General features: G+C 43.1%; 1 protein-coding gene across 1 annotated transcript in view; it reads left to right on the top strand.

The window, feature by feature from the left end:
* MAD1L1 (mitotic arrest deficient 1 like 1) overlaps window positions 1-17,386 on the top strand; it is a 4,750,917-nt gene that overhangs the window by 2,058,140 nt on the left and 2,675,391 nt on the right. Inside the window, exon 13 of the mRNA XM_044089554.1 lies at window positions 12,168-12,224. Within this exon, the coding sequence (XP_043945489.1) occupies window positions 12,168-12,224 (57 nt within the window). The remainder of the gene's footprint in view (window positions 1-12,167; window positions 12,225-17,386) is intronic.

Below are 17,386 nucleotides of genomic sequence, written 5' to 3'. Positions count from 1 at the left end.
GTAACGTGGTCAGGGGCATAAGACTGGCATTTAGCAAGTTTCAGAAGTCGAGTTTTTTAGTTGTGTCCATAAGACTGAGTTTGATTATATTTCTTTGTGATAGTAAGGAATAGAGTCCCAGAATTTGGAGCCAAGAACATTGAACCAATCTGTACAGTGAAGCTTAGTTTTGAGGGATAGTAGTAAGGGAGCTGAATGGTAATTATTCCTGAGGTTGCATGATGAGGGATGTCATTAGTTTAGGTGTGGAGGGGGAGAATATTTGGTCGCATACAACTTTGTACATTTGGGAGCATTGACAGTGCTACATGGGAGCACATGCCTCCAAGTACTCTAGTGTCTGGAATAGCTAAACATTAAAAGAAGAAATGCCCCCATTTTTTCATAAACTGATTCCCTTCTGAAACACAGTTCCTCAAATGCATCTTTACCAAGTAAGCCCAAAACTCAGTCTTTGACTGGCTCCTTTTTAAACTTTGATCTCTTAAGTAAGTGTGTGCTCAGTGCGGTCTTTTCTTTTAGAGCAACTGAACTGCTTCTTTTAGTACTGAACTCAGCAAAGCACATTCTTGCTTATGATCTGAATACTTATTCTTACACAGTATGAAATGGAGAGAATATTTTTTTTAGAAGGATAGGTGGGGGAGGGGTGTGTATTCTGTACCTGATGATCTCATGAAGCAAATTCTGATGTCTGTGTGGTAGTAAGTAAATGCCAGTATTATTATGACTAATTCAGGAAATGCATTGTTTTAGCTGGAGGAGCTGTGTTGGGTTAAGTGACTTGTTCAGATACAACCAGTAGGCAAATGGAGGTAGAACGAATCAAACTCGAACCGTAACTACAGAAGGCATCTGATATAAGAGCTTAGAGTTTTAATCCTCTTCACCAACAGCTGGACCTCCATTGGCTTCTATCCTTGTTAAATCACAGAGGACAGCAGTCAGTCAGTGTCAGCCAATAGATTTTCGTAGTTCTCTTTGCTCACAGGCATTTCCTTGCAACACTTATCATTGTTTTAACTTTTTAAGTGAATTTGAGTAGTTTGACACTTAAGGCTGTGAGCTGTTAAACAGTTACCTGTAGTCAAAAGTACAAGGTTTAAATCCTGCATCTCTGCTTGCCTAATGTGAGCAAATAACTCCGTCAGTACTACTGAGTGTTCACCCCACCACAGGCATACATACTACTTTTGTCTTTGCCCAGGCCAGAATTCTTTAGTGAAGAAGTGAAAATTATTTTGGTCTGTTCCTTGTTAAATTTGTCAAATTGTTGAGAGGACTGCATCACTAAATAACAAAATGCATGTGAGTCTCAAGCTTTGTGTCCTTAAGAATTGATGTCCACTTGCTGCTATTGGAGGAGATGCTTCAGGGGACTCTCGTTTGTTAAAAGATGCTTCTTTCTCTTGTGGCCCTGTGGTGCTTCCTTTCACTGTTCCGTCTGTTCAAGGTATCTGTGGGAGGTAATTAAGTGGTCCTTAAGTTCAGTTAAAAAGATGACAAGTACTCAGTTCCTGTTCCAATAGAACTGTTAATTTTTGTCTTTATTTTTGTTTAAGGCCATTATAGCAACTTACAGTGTTCCCTGGATGTAAACTAGCTAAATAATACATGTATAACTCTGAGGCTGAAGTTAATTTCATACTACCTAAGTGGGGTCACATTACACTATACCACTGCTTTATTCTGTTACACTTGCTGACGTAAACATTTTATACAGCTCATAGTTAGTAACAAATTAATTTACTGCACCTTTGACTCATGGTAAACGAGGATTAGTTTGTGTGTTGTGGAGTCATCTGCACTCTCACATTTTTTTTTTGGCATTATTCACACTCACATTTTTTTTTTTGCATTATTCCACTCTACTGTTCCGAAAATGTGTAAGTTGCTTGTACGCTATGCATGTATTTCAGTTATTTAACTTGTAACAGCTGTAACTTTTTATTATCTGTTCTCCAGTAGTATTCCTTCCTATTCACTGCATTTTATTTACTTATATACTTGAAATGATGCTTTATTTTATGTTAGTCTGCTGCTGGTCACAAACTTTACAGTGCTCTTAATTGATTTTGAGTCACATTTTTGCTTGTCGCCATTTGACCTCTTGCATTTAATAGATCTCCTGCATCTAATATAGAAATATTTAGTTTACCTATATCATACTGGTGTGTTGCTCTATTAGCTTACAGTAATCTTGCACAGTTTTTGGTCATACTTTGTCTGCAAATGTTTATACATCTCTCCTTGTCTACTCACTAGCCCCTCCTTTAAGCAGTTCTTTTTGTATTCTTTCTTTCTACAGTCCCTAATTTTCTGTCCCAGGAGTGTTCCCTCACTGAATTGCTGCCTGTATTTCTTAACCTTGTCGTCACCAGCATTGTGATTCAAAATCCATTAAATGTATAAGTGTTTGCAGTGTATGTCTTAACAAATTTTGCCTCATTACCTGGTCTCTGCAAATATAATCAGTCAGCATTTCTAGGCTAGTGGTGTGCACACTACTCAGACTCTCTTATTTAGGTTACCTTCCTCCGTTTACCATTAACAATTGCATTTCCCCTCTTTCTTAGTGGTTTACTTGAATTGAAAATAATTCCTACTAAACTTTAACCAGTCTTACATTTTTCTGTTGTAGAAACTGAACGTGAAGGTTTAATTAATATTTAAATGCACTGACCTGGGCATGCTACTATAGCTGATTGTTTTTTTGTTTTGTGTATACTGCCTCGTGGTTCAACCTGCTCCATTCATCCTCTCTTCACAGGCTCATTCTACTCCCCTACCCTACACCCAAATCCCACCCATACTACATTTAAACTACTACTTCTTAGCCACACCCACACCTACAGACATACCAATCACCTCATCATTACATCATATCTCCTCCTACTCCATCTCCATCTTCCTAACACCACCCCCTCACAATCCCTACACTTTCTAGGTTCTACCTAATCTAATACCTTATTTCCTGTAGTCCCACTCACTGTCTTTTACATAATACTCTGCATTTACCCTAACTACTGTACTTGTTAATACACCTTACTCTTACTAGTATTTATATCAACATCATTTCTGCTATGTCAAATTCAATCAGACTTTCCCTACTTAACATACATGTAAACTGCTACTTTTCTTTGTACTGGTTCAACTCCCAGCTGTTAACCCTATCTTCCTTTCCTCTAAACCCACAAATGTTACATCCAACCTCTTTCTTGTTCACCCACTATTCTTCTCCAAATGTAAAATTATGTCTACCACATTTCATACAGTAATCAACAGAATACACCTTAGTCGACCCAAAAAACAGCACCAGCCACCCCATTTATACACCTAGAATCTCAACTATACTTCTCAGTGGTGATAGTCAACCCAATCCAGGCCCCACTTAATCTGCTTCCCATCAGCCTAATTGCCTAAAATACCTACATTTAGTCACACTAAACTTCCAAAGTATTCAAAAAAATCACTGACTTCCATGCTTGGACATACCACAACCAACTAGACATTATTGCTGCCACAGAATCCTGTCTCAAACAAAACATAATTCAAAATTCCTTTCCCCAGATTTCAATAGTGTAAGGTGCTGGATAGGGAGCACAAGGAAGGAGGAGGTGTTGCACTCTTCTTTCCTAAATCCTACTATGTAACCTCTTTCTCCAACAACATTCCCCAATTCTCTACTGCAGAAATTCTCATCTCATTCCTAAAATTAAATAAAACCAAAAGCCTATGTATTGTAGAATCCCCCAGGTAATAATATACCAATTCTAGAAGATATCATAGCCTGGATATCCAGTACAATCAAACATGAAACCATTATATTAGGAGTTGTTAATATTAATTGATTATAATTCTGCACCAGTTTCCCATCCTGTAACATCAACTTATTTAACTTTACTCCATTAATTACATTCCCAACTAGGTTCAATAAAGGTAATACTGAAGGCTCCATCCTAGACTGGATTATTGTCAGTGATCCAAGCAAAATTTCCTCAGCAGGTACTTTCCTAAATACTCTTAGTGATCATCTCACTGCCTATGTACTCAGAACACCCCCTTCTCTTCAAAAAGAACATCTGTGCAAGCAAATATGGAATTTGACAAACTTTAATCCACAAACATTCACCAACATTTTGAAACACATGGACTGGAATATCAATAACCATTGCCCTAGATAATGCAGGCAACTACTTTAACATAGCTTTTCTAGAAATTCTTAACATACACTCCCTTCGGATTGAAAGAATTAAATCTAACTATGTCCCCTGGTTAACCAAATCTACAAAACAACTAATGCAAAAAATTTTGAAACCATAGCAAAAATAAATCAGTCCATCCTTCAGAATTTCAGACAACTCCGAAATCAAATTAAAAGAACAGGTTACTAAAGACAAAAAAGAATAATTCTAAAAATTTCAATCCAAAAACATGAATAACCCGAAAAAATTCTGGACTGTCATGACTTCACTTCTAAACCCTGGCTCTAAAAATAATCCTACTCCTTTTCCTAATACAAGTCACCCTGACGTAGCCAATCTCTTTAATACCCACTTTATTAACACCACATCCAACTTTCCCCAACCCCACTCTGATTCAGTCTGCACTATGATGGCACCATCTTTTACAACCTACCTTACTCGTCACTCTTCCTTCTCATCCTATCTCAATTCCACTAACGCTTCCACCCAACTAATGTCTTCTTTTACTCTAAAGCCTATTCCTACCTCTACCATTAAAAGACTCCTTTTCATACCAAAACCTAGCTGTAAGGCATGATCTACCCCTTGAATATCTAAAACTTGCTGCAGAAGCTATAAGCTTACCCTGTTAGCATACTTATAAATAGATCCATTCTCGAATCCTATGTTTCAAAAACCTGGAAAATTACTTGTATCCTACCCCTTCAGCAAGGTGGCAACCCCACAAATCTCTCCAGCTACCACGCTATAGATATTCTTTCTCCCATTTCCAAAATCCTTGAGAAGGGTATACAAGCTCAACTTCTTACCTATCTTACTCATAATCAAATTCTATCATCCACACAGCATGGTTTCAGACCAGGTCACAGTGCTATGACCACTTTGATTTCTTTCATGGATACAGTCAACAAAGACAGAGACTCTGGTAAATTAGTCTTCTTACTATTTTAGACCTTTCAAAAGCATTCCATATGGCATTTCATCCATTTTCTCTTAACCATCTAACTCCCCCCTTCATCACTCAAATGGCTCACTAGCTCTCTAACAGACAACAGACAGTTAAATGGAACTCTTCCTTCTCCTCCTATCTCCATAACACTACTGGTGTTCCCAAGGTCTCAATATTAGGTCCTCTCCTATTCAGCATACTTATCAACAATTTACCCTGCTCACTCAGACTTGGCTGTAATATTCAATATGCAGGCAGTTCAACTATCATCTGTTCAGCCAACTTACTGCCAGACCTCCAACAGACTACCCAACTTGCTTTCACTTACATAGAAAAATGGTTTTACAAAAATCGCCTGTTACTCAACTCACACAATACCAAGATAATTCTATTCACCCCCTAAGGAAAAAAAAAACCTTCATAAAAAAAGACCATATCACCATACTCTGCCTGAACAAAACCGTTATTGAAGTAGTATCCCACACTAAATTACTAGGTGAAGTTATAGACGGACACCCAAAATTTGACCTACATATTCAGAACAATATCAAAATAACTCACCAAAAACTTGGCATTCTGTATAGACAAAAACACTTCATAAGTTCCTCCAGTAAAAAATAAATAAATAAATAACCTTGCCATCACATACCTACTACTGTTCCTAGCCTATGGAGCTCCATTACTCACAAATTAGCTTTTTCTACCGTACAGTCAACATTAAAAATATGCTACAAAGTTGCTAGGTTTGCCACCAATGCCTCATATTCCACCCACCATTGTTTATAGGTGTGTACTAGGCTAATGGCCCTGGAGCCTTTGCAAGCCTAGCCCATAGGATTACCCTGGCATCATGCTACCCAACCTTAGTTCCCAGTGCCTCTGTTGAGTAAAGCCACTGGAGTGATCCCTGGGGTCAATTTTCTATTTCCCATCCACTCATCAAGATCTCTCTTGAAGAGGGCCAGTGAGGTGCTGTGCTTGACATGTATGGGAAGTCTATTCCATATTATGGGCAGTCTCTGGGTTATGAACCTCTCCCTCCAGCATGTTTGGTTATTTGTAGTAATGAGGTTGAGATCTCTGGAGTGTGTGGTGCGGATGGATTGGGATTTCTTTAGATGTAGCATTTCTAACAAATCTGGGTCAAACATGGCTTTGTAAGTCAAGCAGAGATCGCCTCTAAGTAGGCGATATGAGACAGAGAATAGTTAGTTTTCTGAGTCTGTATAGGACAAAAGTTTAAGGCCTAGGATTCTCTTTGTGAGGTACTTTTTGGCCTCTCTAGTTGTTGCAAGTGTTTAGTGAGGTACATGCCAAATGGGGCATTGTACTCCATGATTGGCCTAATGAGGGAAGAGTAGAGGGAGACAATGACCTCTTTCTGGATGTAAAACCCTTAGTAATGAGATGTGTCACATAGAACGACTTTCTCACCACAGTGGCAATGTGGTGTTCGAAAGAGAGGCTGCTGTCAACCTGTGTTCCCAGAGCTCTTATAATGCCTTCTGTGTTCAGTGGACTACAATTGATGTTGTAATTCATGGGAACTGTGTTTTTCCCAAAGGAAATTACACATTTTTTGGCATTGAGCTTAATGCCGTGGTTCTGACACCAGTTGTTGGTCTCAGTGAGGCCTTAGGATGTCAACATTAATTGGGAAGTTAATAATAGCTCCCAATTTGCATTCGTCTACGAACTTTGTCAGCCAGATTCCCTTCGTGTTGGCCTGGACTTCATAGAAGTAGATTGCAAACAGGAGAAGACCCAGGACTGAACCCTGTGGGACTCCACTTGTGATTGGTCAGCAGTCTGACTTGGACTCAGCTACTTTCGCTCTGTGGGTTCTGTCTGTGAGCCAGCTTGTAACCCACCTAGTGATATAGGGGTTGATGCCTAGCTTTTGGAGGTTTTCTATGATTCCTGAGTGGGGAATGGTATCAGAGGCCTTCACCAGATCAAGATACGCTGTGTGAACCACCTTGCCTTCATCCACAGCTCTGGTGACTGACTCAAAGAAGTCGACCAAGTTGAGCAGGCATGATATACCCTTCACAAAACCAAACTGTGTGGGATCCAGAGTTTGGTGATTCCATATGTCCTTGTTTATTAGGTCCATGATGATGTGTTCCATAGCTTTGCATATCAGACTCGTTAGGCTAATGGGGCGATAGTTCCCAGGGTCTGTAGTCGCTCCTCCTTTGTGGAGGGGGTGACTGTAGCAGTGCACCATTCAGTAGGGACAAAGCCTGAGGTGAGGCTGTGATTGAACATGGCACACAGGTGAGGTGCTAATTCACTCTGTAGTTCATGTAGCACACAGCCAGGGATATTGTCAGGTCCCATAGAAGCTGTATTCTTGGCCTTGGACAGTGCTGTTTTAACCTGTGCAGCAGTAATACTGGGTGTCTGGCAATCTACTGTTAACGTGATAGGCCCTTTGGGAGGGGAGAGAGGGGTAAAGTTGGCAGTGAATCTGTCGGCCAGTGTATTGGCAGTATCTGTTGGCTCAGTATAGGAGGTACCATTGTGTAGTAGCTCGGAGCAAATCTGGGAATTGCCATAGAGATTCTTTACATAACTATAGAAGGCCTTGTGGTTGTCTTTACTATGTGCTGCAATTCTGTTTTCATAGCTAGCTTTAGATGATTTGATGAGGGATCTCAGCTTTTTGTTGAGGCTGATAAGGGAGTTTTTCCAGTCTTGGGACTTCACCTTATTCTGCATTAGTTTCCTCCTGTTGTAGAGTTTGTTTATGACAGGGGACCACCAGATTGGCTTCCTGTTTTTAGAGGAGAGCGTCTTGGTTCTATTGGGTATGGCGAGATCCATGCATTTGTGTACGTGTTTGTACAGTGCATTGGTGTATGATTTGGCGGTCAAGCAAATATTCTCCATTTGCATGGGTGCCGTGAAGTTGGCCACCTCTGTTTTTAGGAGCCCAAAGTTAGCTTTGGAGAATTTTTTTGTGGTGATTACCTTTGTTGGGGGGTAGGGATGTGGATTTCCAAAGTGATTAGTTTGTCGTCAGATCTAACCAGGGAGGAGTTGACTATTGGTGTAGAGCAGCGGTCACCCATGTTAGTAATGACCATGCCAAGGATGTTGCTACCTCTAGTGGGGGCAAGAACGAGCTGGTCCAGGGCATTGGAATTAATGAATTCCAGGAAACGTTGGGCAAGTGTATTGGTACATGAGTAGTTTTCCCAGTTAATTGAGGGGTAGTTGAAGTCGCCCAGTATGAAAGTGTTAGGTTGGATCCTAATATTCTCCAGGGTGCTTAGGAACGTGGAGTGCGAGTCTTGGGACATGGTTGGGGACCTATAGCAGACTATGACCTGAATTGCTGTCTTACCCAATGTTAGCTGCACCTGAAATATCTCTGATGCGTTATGTTGGGCTACCAGTCTGGAGGTGTGCACATCCTTTATGAATATGGAAACACCATCGCCTTTGGAGCTTCGGTCCAAGTTCTTGGGCCGAAAGGTGTGGAATGAGTTATAGCCTGGTAGTGCAGGGGTGCTTTCTGCTGCCTTGAACCATATATACACACAGTGGATATAAGAAGTTTACACACCTTTGTTAAAATACCAGGTTTTTGTGATATAAAAAAATGAGACCACAATAAATCATTTCAAAACTTTTCCCACCTTTAATGTAACCTATAACCTGTACAATTCAAGTGAAAAACAAATCTATTAGGGGAAAAAATATAAAAAATAAAAAACGTACAATAAGCTGGTTGCATAAGTGTGCACACCCTTAAACTAATACTCTGTTGAAGCACCTTTTGATTTAATTACAGCATTCGGCCTTCTTGAGTAGGAGTCCATCAGCATGGCACATCTTGACTTGGCAATATTTGCCCACTCTTCCTTGCAAAAGCACTCCAAATCTGTCAGATTGCTAGGGCATCTCTTGTGCACAGCCCTCTTCAGGGCACCCCACAGATTTTCTATTGGACTTGGGTCTGGGGTCTGGCTAGGCCATTCCAAAACTTTAATTTTCCTCTGGTGAAGACATTCTTTTGTTGGTTTGGATGTAGGCTTGGGGTCATTGTCGTGTTTAAAGGTGAAATTCCTCTTTATCTTCAGTTTTCTAGCAGATGCCTAAAGGTTTTGGGCCAGAAGTGACTGGTATTTGGAACTGTTCATAATTCCCACCACCTTGACTAAAGCCCAGTTCCAGCTGAAGAAAAGCAACACCAAAGCATTGATACTGCCACCACCATGTTTCACTGTGGGGATGGTGTTCTTTTGGTGATGTGAACTGTTGTTTTTGCGCAAAATGTACCTTTTGGAATTGTGGTCAGAAAGTCTTGGTCTCATCAGACCATAACACATATTCCCACATGCTTTTGCGAGACTTTGATGTATTGTTTTGCAAATTTAACCGGGCCTGGATGTTTTTCTATGCAAGAAAAAGCTTCCATCTTGCAACCCTACCCCATAACCCAGACATATGGAGAATACAGGAGATTGTTGTCGCATGTAGTACACAACCAGTACTTGTCCGAAATTCCAGCAGCTCCTTCAGTGTTGTTGTAGGTCTCTTGGCAGCCTCCATGACCAGTTTTCGTCTTCTCTTTTCATCAATTTTGGAGGGACATCCAGTTCTTTGCAACATTACTGTTGTCCCATTTTTTTTCCACTTTTTGATGACTCTCTTCACAGTGTTCCATGGTATATCCAGTGCTGTGGAAATTTGTTTGTACCCTTCTCCTGACTGCTACCTTTCAACAATAAGATCCCTTTGATGCTTTGTAAGCTGTCTGCGAACCATGGCTTTTTCTGTAGCAGACAACTGAGTAAATGTCAGGAAAGTCCTACTAGGACAGCTGAACTTTATTTTGGGTTAATCAGAGTCTTTTTAATTGATGGCAGGTGTGTACCCAAGAAAACTGAATGTAATTAAATCAAAAGGTGCTTCAACAAAGTATTAGTTTAAGGGTGTCCACACTTATGCAACCAGCTTATTGTACGTTTTTTATTTTTTATATTTTTTTCCCTAACAGATTTGTTTGTTTTCAGTTGAATTGTACAGGTTGTAGGTCACATTAAAGGTGGGAAAAGTTTTGAAATGATTTATTATGGTCTCATTTTTTATATCACAAAAACCTGGCATTTTAACAGGGGTGTGTAAACTTTTTATATCCACTGTATACACACATAAAATATATGTGTATGTATATGTATATGTATATATATATATATATATATATATATATATATATATATATATATATACATACAGTGAACATACCTCGGAAGTCTCACTGTGAGCAAGTGAATGAAAAAAACAAATCACAGAATGCAGGGCATTGCAACTCCACCACTCATTCCTCTTAACTGTCTTTGCTTTAGCTGCATAATTTTGAGACTGCCACACATTTTTTTTTCGTATGCAGTGTTCACTAGAAAAGGGAAAAGTTCTAGCAAACCAGTAATTTAATCACTTTTCTGTCAGTCAAGAGTAATGAATTGTGTTGAATGATGATCTTTACAGGATTGTTCTCTGGAATAACTTTATTTTAATGCGGAGGAATGCAGTTTTAGAAATCATCAGTTAATTCAATAGTATGTTTCAGAAGCAGTTCTGAGAGATAAGATTCTCTCAGTTTTAACACCCAAACAAATGTGTACATAATTACATAACTTGAATTGTAGGTTCTTGCGTATTATCGCAACCACATTCTGAACGACTCACTCTGCAGTTGTGCTTATGCCGTGGACATTTACTGGCTGTATTATGTCGTTAAAACATTTAATAGTCTGTGAGGAAAGTTTCTACTGGCATTTTGTTTAAGTGCACCCTGCATTCTTGTAAGGTTGCACACATTTCCTAGCCTTGCCATTGCTTTTCTGTTTGTAACAAGCAGTAGGCCGGCCGTACTTGCACTTCCATGCCGCATAATCCAACGGATTTTCCCAATGGTGCACTATGACCTGATATGAGATGGGAGTCACGAGGCTCCAATCCAATGTTAATATAATGAAGGGGCCAAGGCAACAGCGAATTATGTAAACGTAAATTCATAACTTAACTACCCCAAGAACATACTCCAGCAGGAAAGGAAAAAGAACAGAACCTAAACAGTTGCAGAAAATAATGACTTGGTAGAACCTTACAACAATTGATCTGCTAACCTCTGACTTATAGAAGCGCATTCTCGCAGCCTATGCTCAGTTCAAATGGACAAAAAATTAGCTAATTTGTTCCCTGAAGTGACAATAACATACTTAATGTAAACCAGACCATATAGAAGCACTAAGGAGAATTCTGAATTCATGTCAGACTTTGGATTCTTAGCGCTAAAGTAAATCGACCGCACACAATTATACATTTAAATTACAACTTAATTTCCTTGGTTGGTTTTCAATTCATCCTTAGAAAATGCAGTTCACCACCGATTCTTATTACCACCCGGGATTTTAAACCTCCTTTAATAAAACAGTTCTGCTGGCAGGTAAAACTGCAGTGACTCATTTACCATTTCGCTCTAGTTATGAATTTGTTGGTCATTCAGAACGTGGTTGTGATAATACGCAAGTGCCAAACTGCATTTTTCTGTATGTTGTTTGAATGCATATTAATAAAATTTCTCCTTTTGCAAACAAATGCAAATTCCGAAAGTATATTTATTTGTTGTTTTTTTCCCATTCCATACTTATACTTAAACTGATATGCATGCCTGTTTTTAATGGGTTCATTCCTCACTTTCTAGATTCTGTTTTCCTTAAAGTTATTTACCATAGTTGGGTTTATCTCCTTCCTAGGACAAATTTAGATTTACGGTACCCAGGTTTGATTGTGATTTTATTCAGGAGTGAAGGTGCAAATCAATAATCTGTGTCATATTGTGTGTTATTTTAGGTGAACACAAGTTTTTTATGAGAGCTTCCATTTTTTCTGGCCTTGTTTATTTTGGTTGTGTCAAATTTTATTAAAATGTTGATGCAAGTTATTTTTTCTCTGCTGCTGCTGTCTCATGCAGTAATTTTTTTATACATTTTTAGGTGCTGCTGTCTCAAGCATTGGATAATGAGACCTCTCAGAAGCTCAGAGCTGAGAAGGTAAGAATCAACCTGTTTCTTGTAGATGCTACATTTAGATGGAACATTTGGGAAAATGTCTTGATATAAAAAGATGGAGAACTGAAAGAGGTAACTCATGAATTATTTTGCAGCCTTCCCTAGAACTCTGTTTCATAAAGGAAGGTTTGATTAAGTAAGGCTTCTGTGCATCTAGAAGGAGAGAGTAAACTCTTAAGTGAACATTTGCTTTTAGCTGGAATAAATTTTGTCCTGTGTAGCTTACTTCTGTTGAGTGGAGATGAAGTTGCAACTAATTCAGTCCCTGCAGTATCATGGAATCAGAATATATAAGACAGCTGGGTCTAGTGGCCATTTATACTTTGCTAGCACCTATCTTTAGACCTTGCCTCTCTTTCAAGGAGCAACAAGCCAGTCATACCAGGGCTGTATATGTGTGGATACAAAACCAGCTGTCTGACTCCTTTTGGAAGGAAGAAAGTGTTGCATTGCTTAATTTGTAGTGGAAGTTTGTTCCAGAGAAGGAGTAAGTGTGTGACAAATCTTTTTCTCCACCATGTTTTTTTTTTTTTATTTGCTGAAACAAGTTTAGATCCTAGTTCTAGTGTTAGGACTATTTGATTTGTGAAGACATAAGAAGCCTTGGACTGCAGGTTCCCTAATGGTCTACACAACTAGGTGTAGATTGCCCGTAAGGAGTCTGTAGGACACTGAATAAAGGAGAAGTGCCTCCAGCCTCTCCTGGTAGCTCTTGTCTTTTAAGCATATGATCTTTTTAATTAGGAAACTTTAAGGTCTTTCCAGTTTCTTGATATGCCCAGTAGGGTACATCCCAGTAGGGGCATTATATTAAATAATAGGTCTGATCACTGTAGAATGTTGAGGGGTAAGACCTTTGTTGGATCTAGATGAGATACCATATGCAATCAGCTGTGCCAGGTAAAATGATTTCCTAACCACTGTTGCAACATGATGATCAGAAGGCAAGAGAATTATGTACCCATGTTCCAAGGTCTTTCCACACTTCAAGTTTGAAGCGTGGAGATGGATAAAGTAATTGTTTACCTAATGTGATATTGCAATTTTTAAAATTTAGTTTTAATGTGTTTTTTGAGCACCAGCTGTTGACGTGTGAGTTTCATTTGAAAATTCTGCACATCAGAGTGGGACTAGAGAATGACACCATCTTTGCATCAATCCAGAAACTTGGGTAGCCAGAAATCCCCATTTGTAATTTGGAAATCTTCAAAATATATGATGAATAATAGAGGATCTGAAGTAGGAGATTCATTTGTCTGCAACCTGTGGGTTATGGATCCGATATCGGATCCGAACCGGCATGGTTTTCCAGCTATGGATCCAAGCTCTCAGCTCCTCCCCTCACCCATAATGCCCTGCTCTACCCTCATGACCTCAGATCTCGTTTGCCGCGCATGGTGACTGGATTTGTTTCTCAAGCTAAGTGCTAGTTTTATTGTTAAATTTCAGAATTTTGAAGTTTTTATTGATTTTTTGTGTGAAAGTGTAGGTTCTCCCTTTGATATTTTTACTTTTTAGAGTTAATCCAAAAGTTATATCCCTCCCCTCGCTGTTGGCGTAGTGTGTGTGTGTTGGGCCTGTGTGTGTATATTGGTTGTTTAGTTACTTTTAGTTTGGTAACTACTTTGTTAGATTGGGATGGCAGACCAACCCAAATCTATATTTTCTAAATGCTCCGAGTGTGGCCATAAGCTTTCCCCAGCTGATGGCCACACTCGGTGTGTTAGATGCCTGGGGGTTGAACACCTCACATCTGGATGTTCTATTTGTGCAGGGTTCAACTCCAGGGCCTTGAAGGAGCGGAGGTCCAAGCTTGTTTTGGCGGGCCTTTTACCGTCGGACTCGGCTCCGACCTCCGCTCCTTCGGGAGTAACCGTGCCTACGGTTATTCCCTCTGCGGCACCCCCTCCTCCTCCTGGGACTCAACCTCCTGTTTCTGGTTCGGAGGAGAGGGATGCTAAGAAAAGGGACCAGAGGGAGAAGCACCATAAGCGGCGGGCCGAGACCTCTGTTTCGGCCCCGCCAGCCAAGCGGGCTTCTCCCCCGGCTCCGTTGTCGGCTCCATTGTCGGCTCGGTCGCCTCCTTCTCGGCTCCGGTCTCCAGTGTGTTTTTCACCGGGACCTGAGGAGGAGGAGACCCGATCTCCGTCGAGGCTATCGAGGAGACACTCCAGGCCTACCTCGGTAGCCTCGTCGAGATCCACGTATAGCCTTTCGGATGCTGATCTGGACCGGATGATGAGAAGGTTCATCCAGGCCCAGATGCAGATGGGAGTGCTCTTGCCTCCCCCCCCCCTCTGGGGGGGAGCTCAACACACTTTTTCAAACCGATTGATCCTTCTCCGACCCGCTATCCGGGTTCGGAGCAGCTGGAGCCGAGCAGCGGGCGGGGTGGGTCGGCGCCGATAGTACTTTGTACTTCGGATCTGACCCTGCCCTCGAGTGCGTCGGATCCGACCTCTCGGAGCCTGGATCCGAGCCTCGGATCCGGGGGGATCAGTGCTCCTTCGGCGCCGTCTGTGTCGGTGCGCACTGTCCCTTTGGATCCAGCGCCGGCGCCGGCTCGATCCACTCTTCGGATCGAGGGAGCCGATTGTCGGATCCTTTGGTCGAGGTCGGCTCCCCTTCGGCATTTGATGTAGTGGAGAGGGCCCTGTTGAGGGTCTCGGACCCCGTCACTTGTTTCGGCTCCGTCCCGCGCTCCCTCTGCACTGGGCCAGGCTTCCACCATCCGGCCCTTGGGACAGCCCGCTTCTGTGCCCCAAGTTGCTCCAATGGAACAAGTTGCTGCTTGCGAGGAGTCCTCTGACAGCCCCCCAGAGGATGTCCCTCGCAAGCATACGTGCAAAAGGAGGCACATTGACTCCCGAGTCTCTCACGGAAGACACGGACTTGGAGGAAGGGGAAGGCTCCCCACGGTCACCCCCCGAGGATGTCTCATTTGGAGACATCATGGAAATGCTCCGTATAAGGGTGGTCTGCCCCAAGTCTTCCTCGGACGAGTCCGTGTTCTTGGAGGCATTTGAAGCGGGCCCGTCTACCTCTTGGGTGTCCCCTCCTGCCGACCCCCTGGTGGACCTCATTACCACCAGGGCATGGAAGGAACCGGACACCGTGGAGCCAATTCCTAAGAGGCCCGATAGGATCCTCAGCCCACCGTCCGACCATGCCCATTGGAGTAAGGGGCCTCCGGTAGATGCCATGTTGACGGTGGCCACCAAGAGGGAACTTGCTCAGGAGAGTACCTCAGTCCATCCCCGAGCAAGGAGTCTCGGATGATGGACCGCTTGGGGAAGCGGATGTTTAGTTCAGCGACCTTCTCGGTAAGGCGCTGAACTACCTGGCACACGTCATTAGGATGCAGCGAGATCTCATTAAAGAATACGCTGCATCTCCCCCAGAGTCCATGTCGGAGGAGGACAGGGTGCTGCACTCCACCCGCATGGCCACTCTTAGGTCAGTTACTAATACCTCTATGCGGCTACTCTCCCACGCTACGGAAGGCGCCGCTAGAGCCGCAGGGGCAGGCCTAGTCACTAGGCGTCAGTCCTGGCTCCGTCACTGCGATGTTTCTGAGCCCTTCAAAGCGTCATTTGCGAGCGCCTTTGATGGTTCTGCTCTCTTTGGCAAAACCGTTCGTAACGTTGACCCAGAGCGAGAAGGACGGAAGGCGCTGTCTGCCGTCGGAATCCGCTTCTCTGCACCCCAGAGGCCCTACTCTAGGAACCAAAAGGGTCAGAAGAAGATGTGGTTCCGGAAGTCGCAGCAGTCCCAGCCTGCTCCGGACAACCAGTCCTTCCGTGGCAGAGGAGGACAGGGAGGACGCCGCCCTAGAGGCAGAGGGGCTCCCAGAAACTTCGGGTCCAGGGAACCTTTCTCTGAACGGCCCGCGCAGCAACCCTGAGGGGTTGCCCAGCTGCTCCAGTCTGGAGGCAGTCGGGGGACGTTCCGGGGCACCTAGCGGCATGGGAGTCCATAACATCAGACCGCTGGGTTCTCCAAATCATATCCAGAGGATATCGCATCCCTTTTCTTCACTTTCCAAAGTTGAAGTCCCTCCCAGACGTTCCACCCGGTCAACGGGAGGCCGCTTTGGCAGAAATTGGCCATCTGCTAAAGAAAAGAGCCATCCAGCCCGTCCCCCCAGACCAGATCGGATCAGGGTTCTACTCCAGGTTCTTTTTAGTGCCAAAGAAGACTGGGGAACTAAGACCAATTCTAGACCTTTCTCTCTTGAATCTGGCAGTCCCCAAAGAAAAATTCCAAATGGTCACTCTGCAATCTATTCTCCCCCTTCTGGGAGAAAATCACTGGATGTGCTCGATAGACCTCAAAGATGCGTACTACCACATCCTGATGGACAGGCGCGCCAGGAGGTTCCTCCGCTTCCGGCTGGGAGCCAGTCACTACCAGTTCCGGGTCCTTCCCTTTGGTCTCACCACAGCCCCCAGGGTGTTCACCAAAGTATTAGCAGTGGTAGCGGCCCACCTGAGGCTTCAGGGGGTGCAGGTCTTTCCCTACCTGGACGACTGGCTTCTTACCGCCCCAACAAGGCATCTACTATTATTGGCGCGAGACTCCTTTCTCCATCTTGCTCCCTTTCTGGGCATTACAATTAATACAAAGAAATCCAACCTGGCGCCCACACAGCTCTTAGATTTTATAGGGGCCAGGCTAGACACAAGGAGTTTATGAGCCTTCCTCACTGCGGACAGAGTTCAAAATCTGCAGCTCCAGGTGCGGGCCATTCTCCACTCAAATTCTGTTCCGGCAGAGTTGGTCCTGAGGGCTCTAGGGTCTATGGCGTCTGCTATAGCACTTCTCCCTCTTGCCAGGCTCAATATGCGCATCCTACAATGGACTCTCTTAGTACAGTGGTCATACCTTGCTCTCCCTATGCATCATCCCATTGCGATCAGCAAGGCTTGCAAGCGGTCCCTCCTGTGGTGGCTTCACTCTCCAGATCTCCACGGGGGCCGCCCATTTTGTGCTTCTCCCCCTCTCGCCACGGTGACCACGGACGCCTCCCGCCTCGGGTGGGGGGGGGCATTTTGCGGGCCGGACCGTCCAAGGCACGTGGAACGATTCAGAGACCTTACTGCATATCAACATTCTAGAGATGAGAGCAGTGCTCTTAGCGTTGC

This window comes from Protopterus annectens, chromosome 12.part0 (assembly GCF_019279795.1).
Source record: "Protopterus annectens isolate FY-2018-M chromosome 12.part0, PAN1.0, whole genome shotgun sequence".
NCBI lineage: Eukaryota > Metazoa > Chordata > Ceratodontiformes > Protopteridae > Protopterus > Protopterus annectens.
Note: the sequence above shows the minus strand (reverse complement) of the source record. Positions and strands in the feature narration are given on the sequence as shown.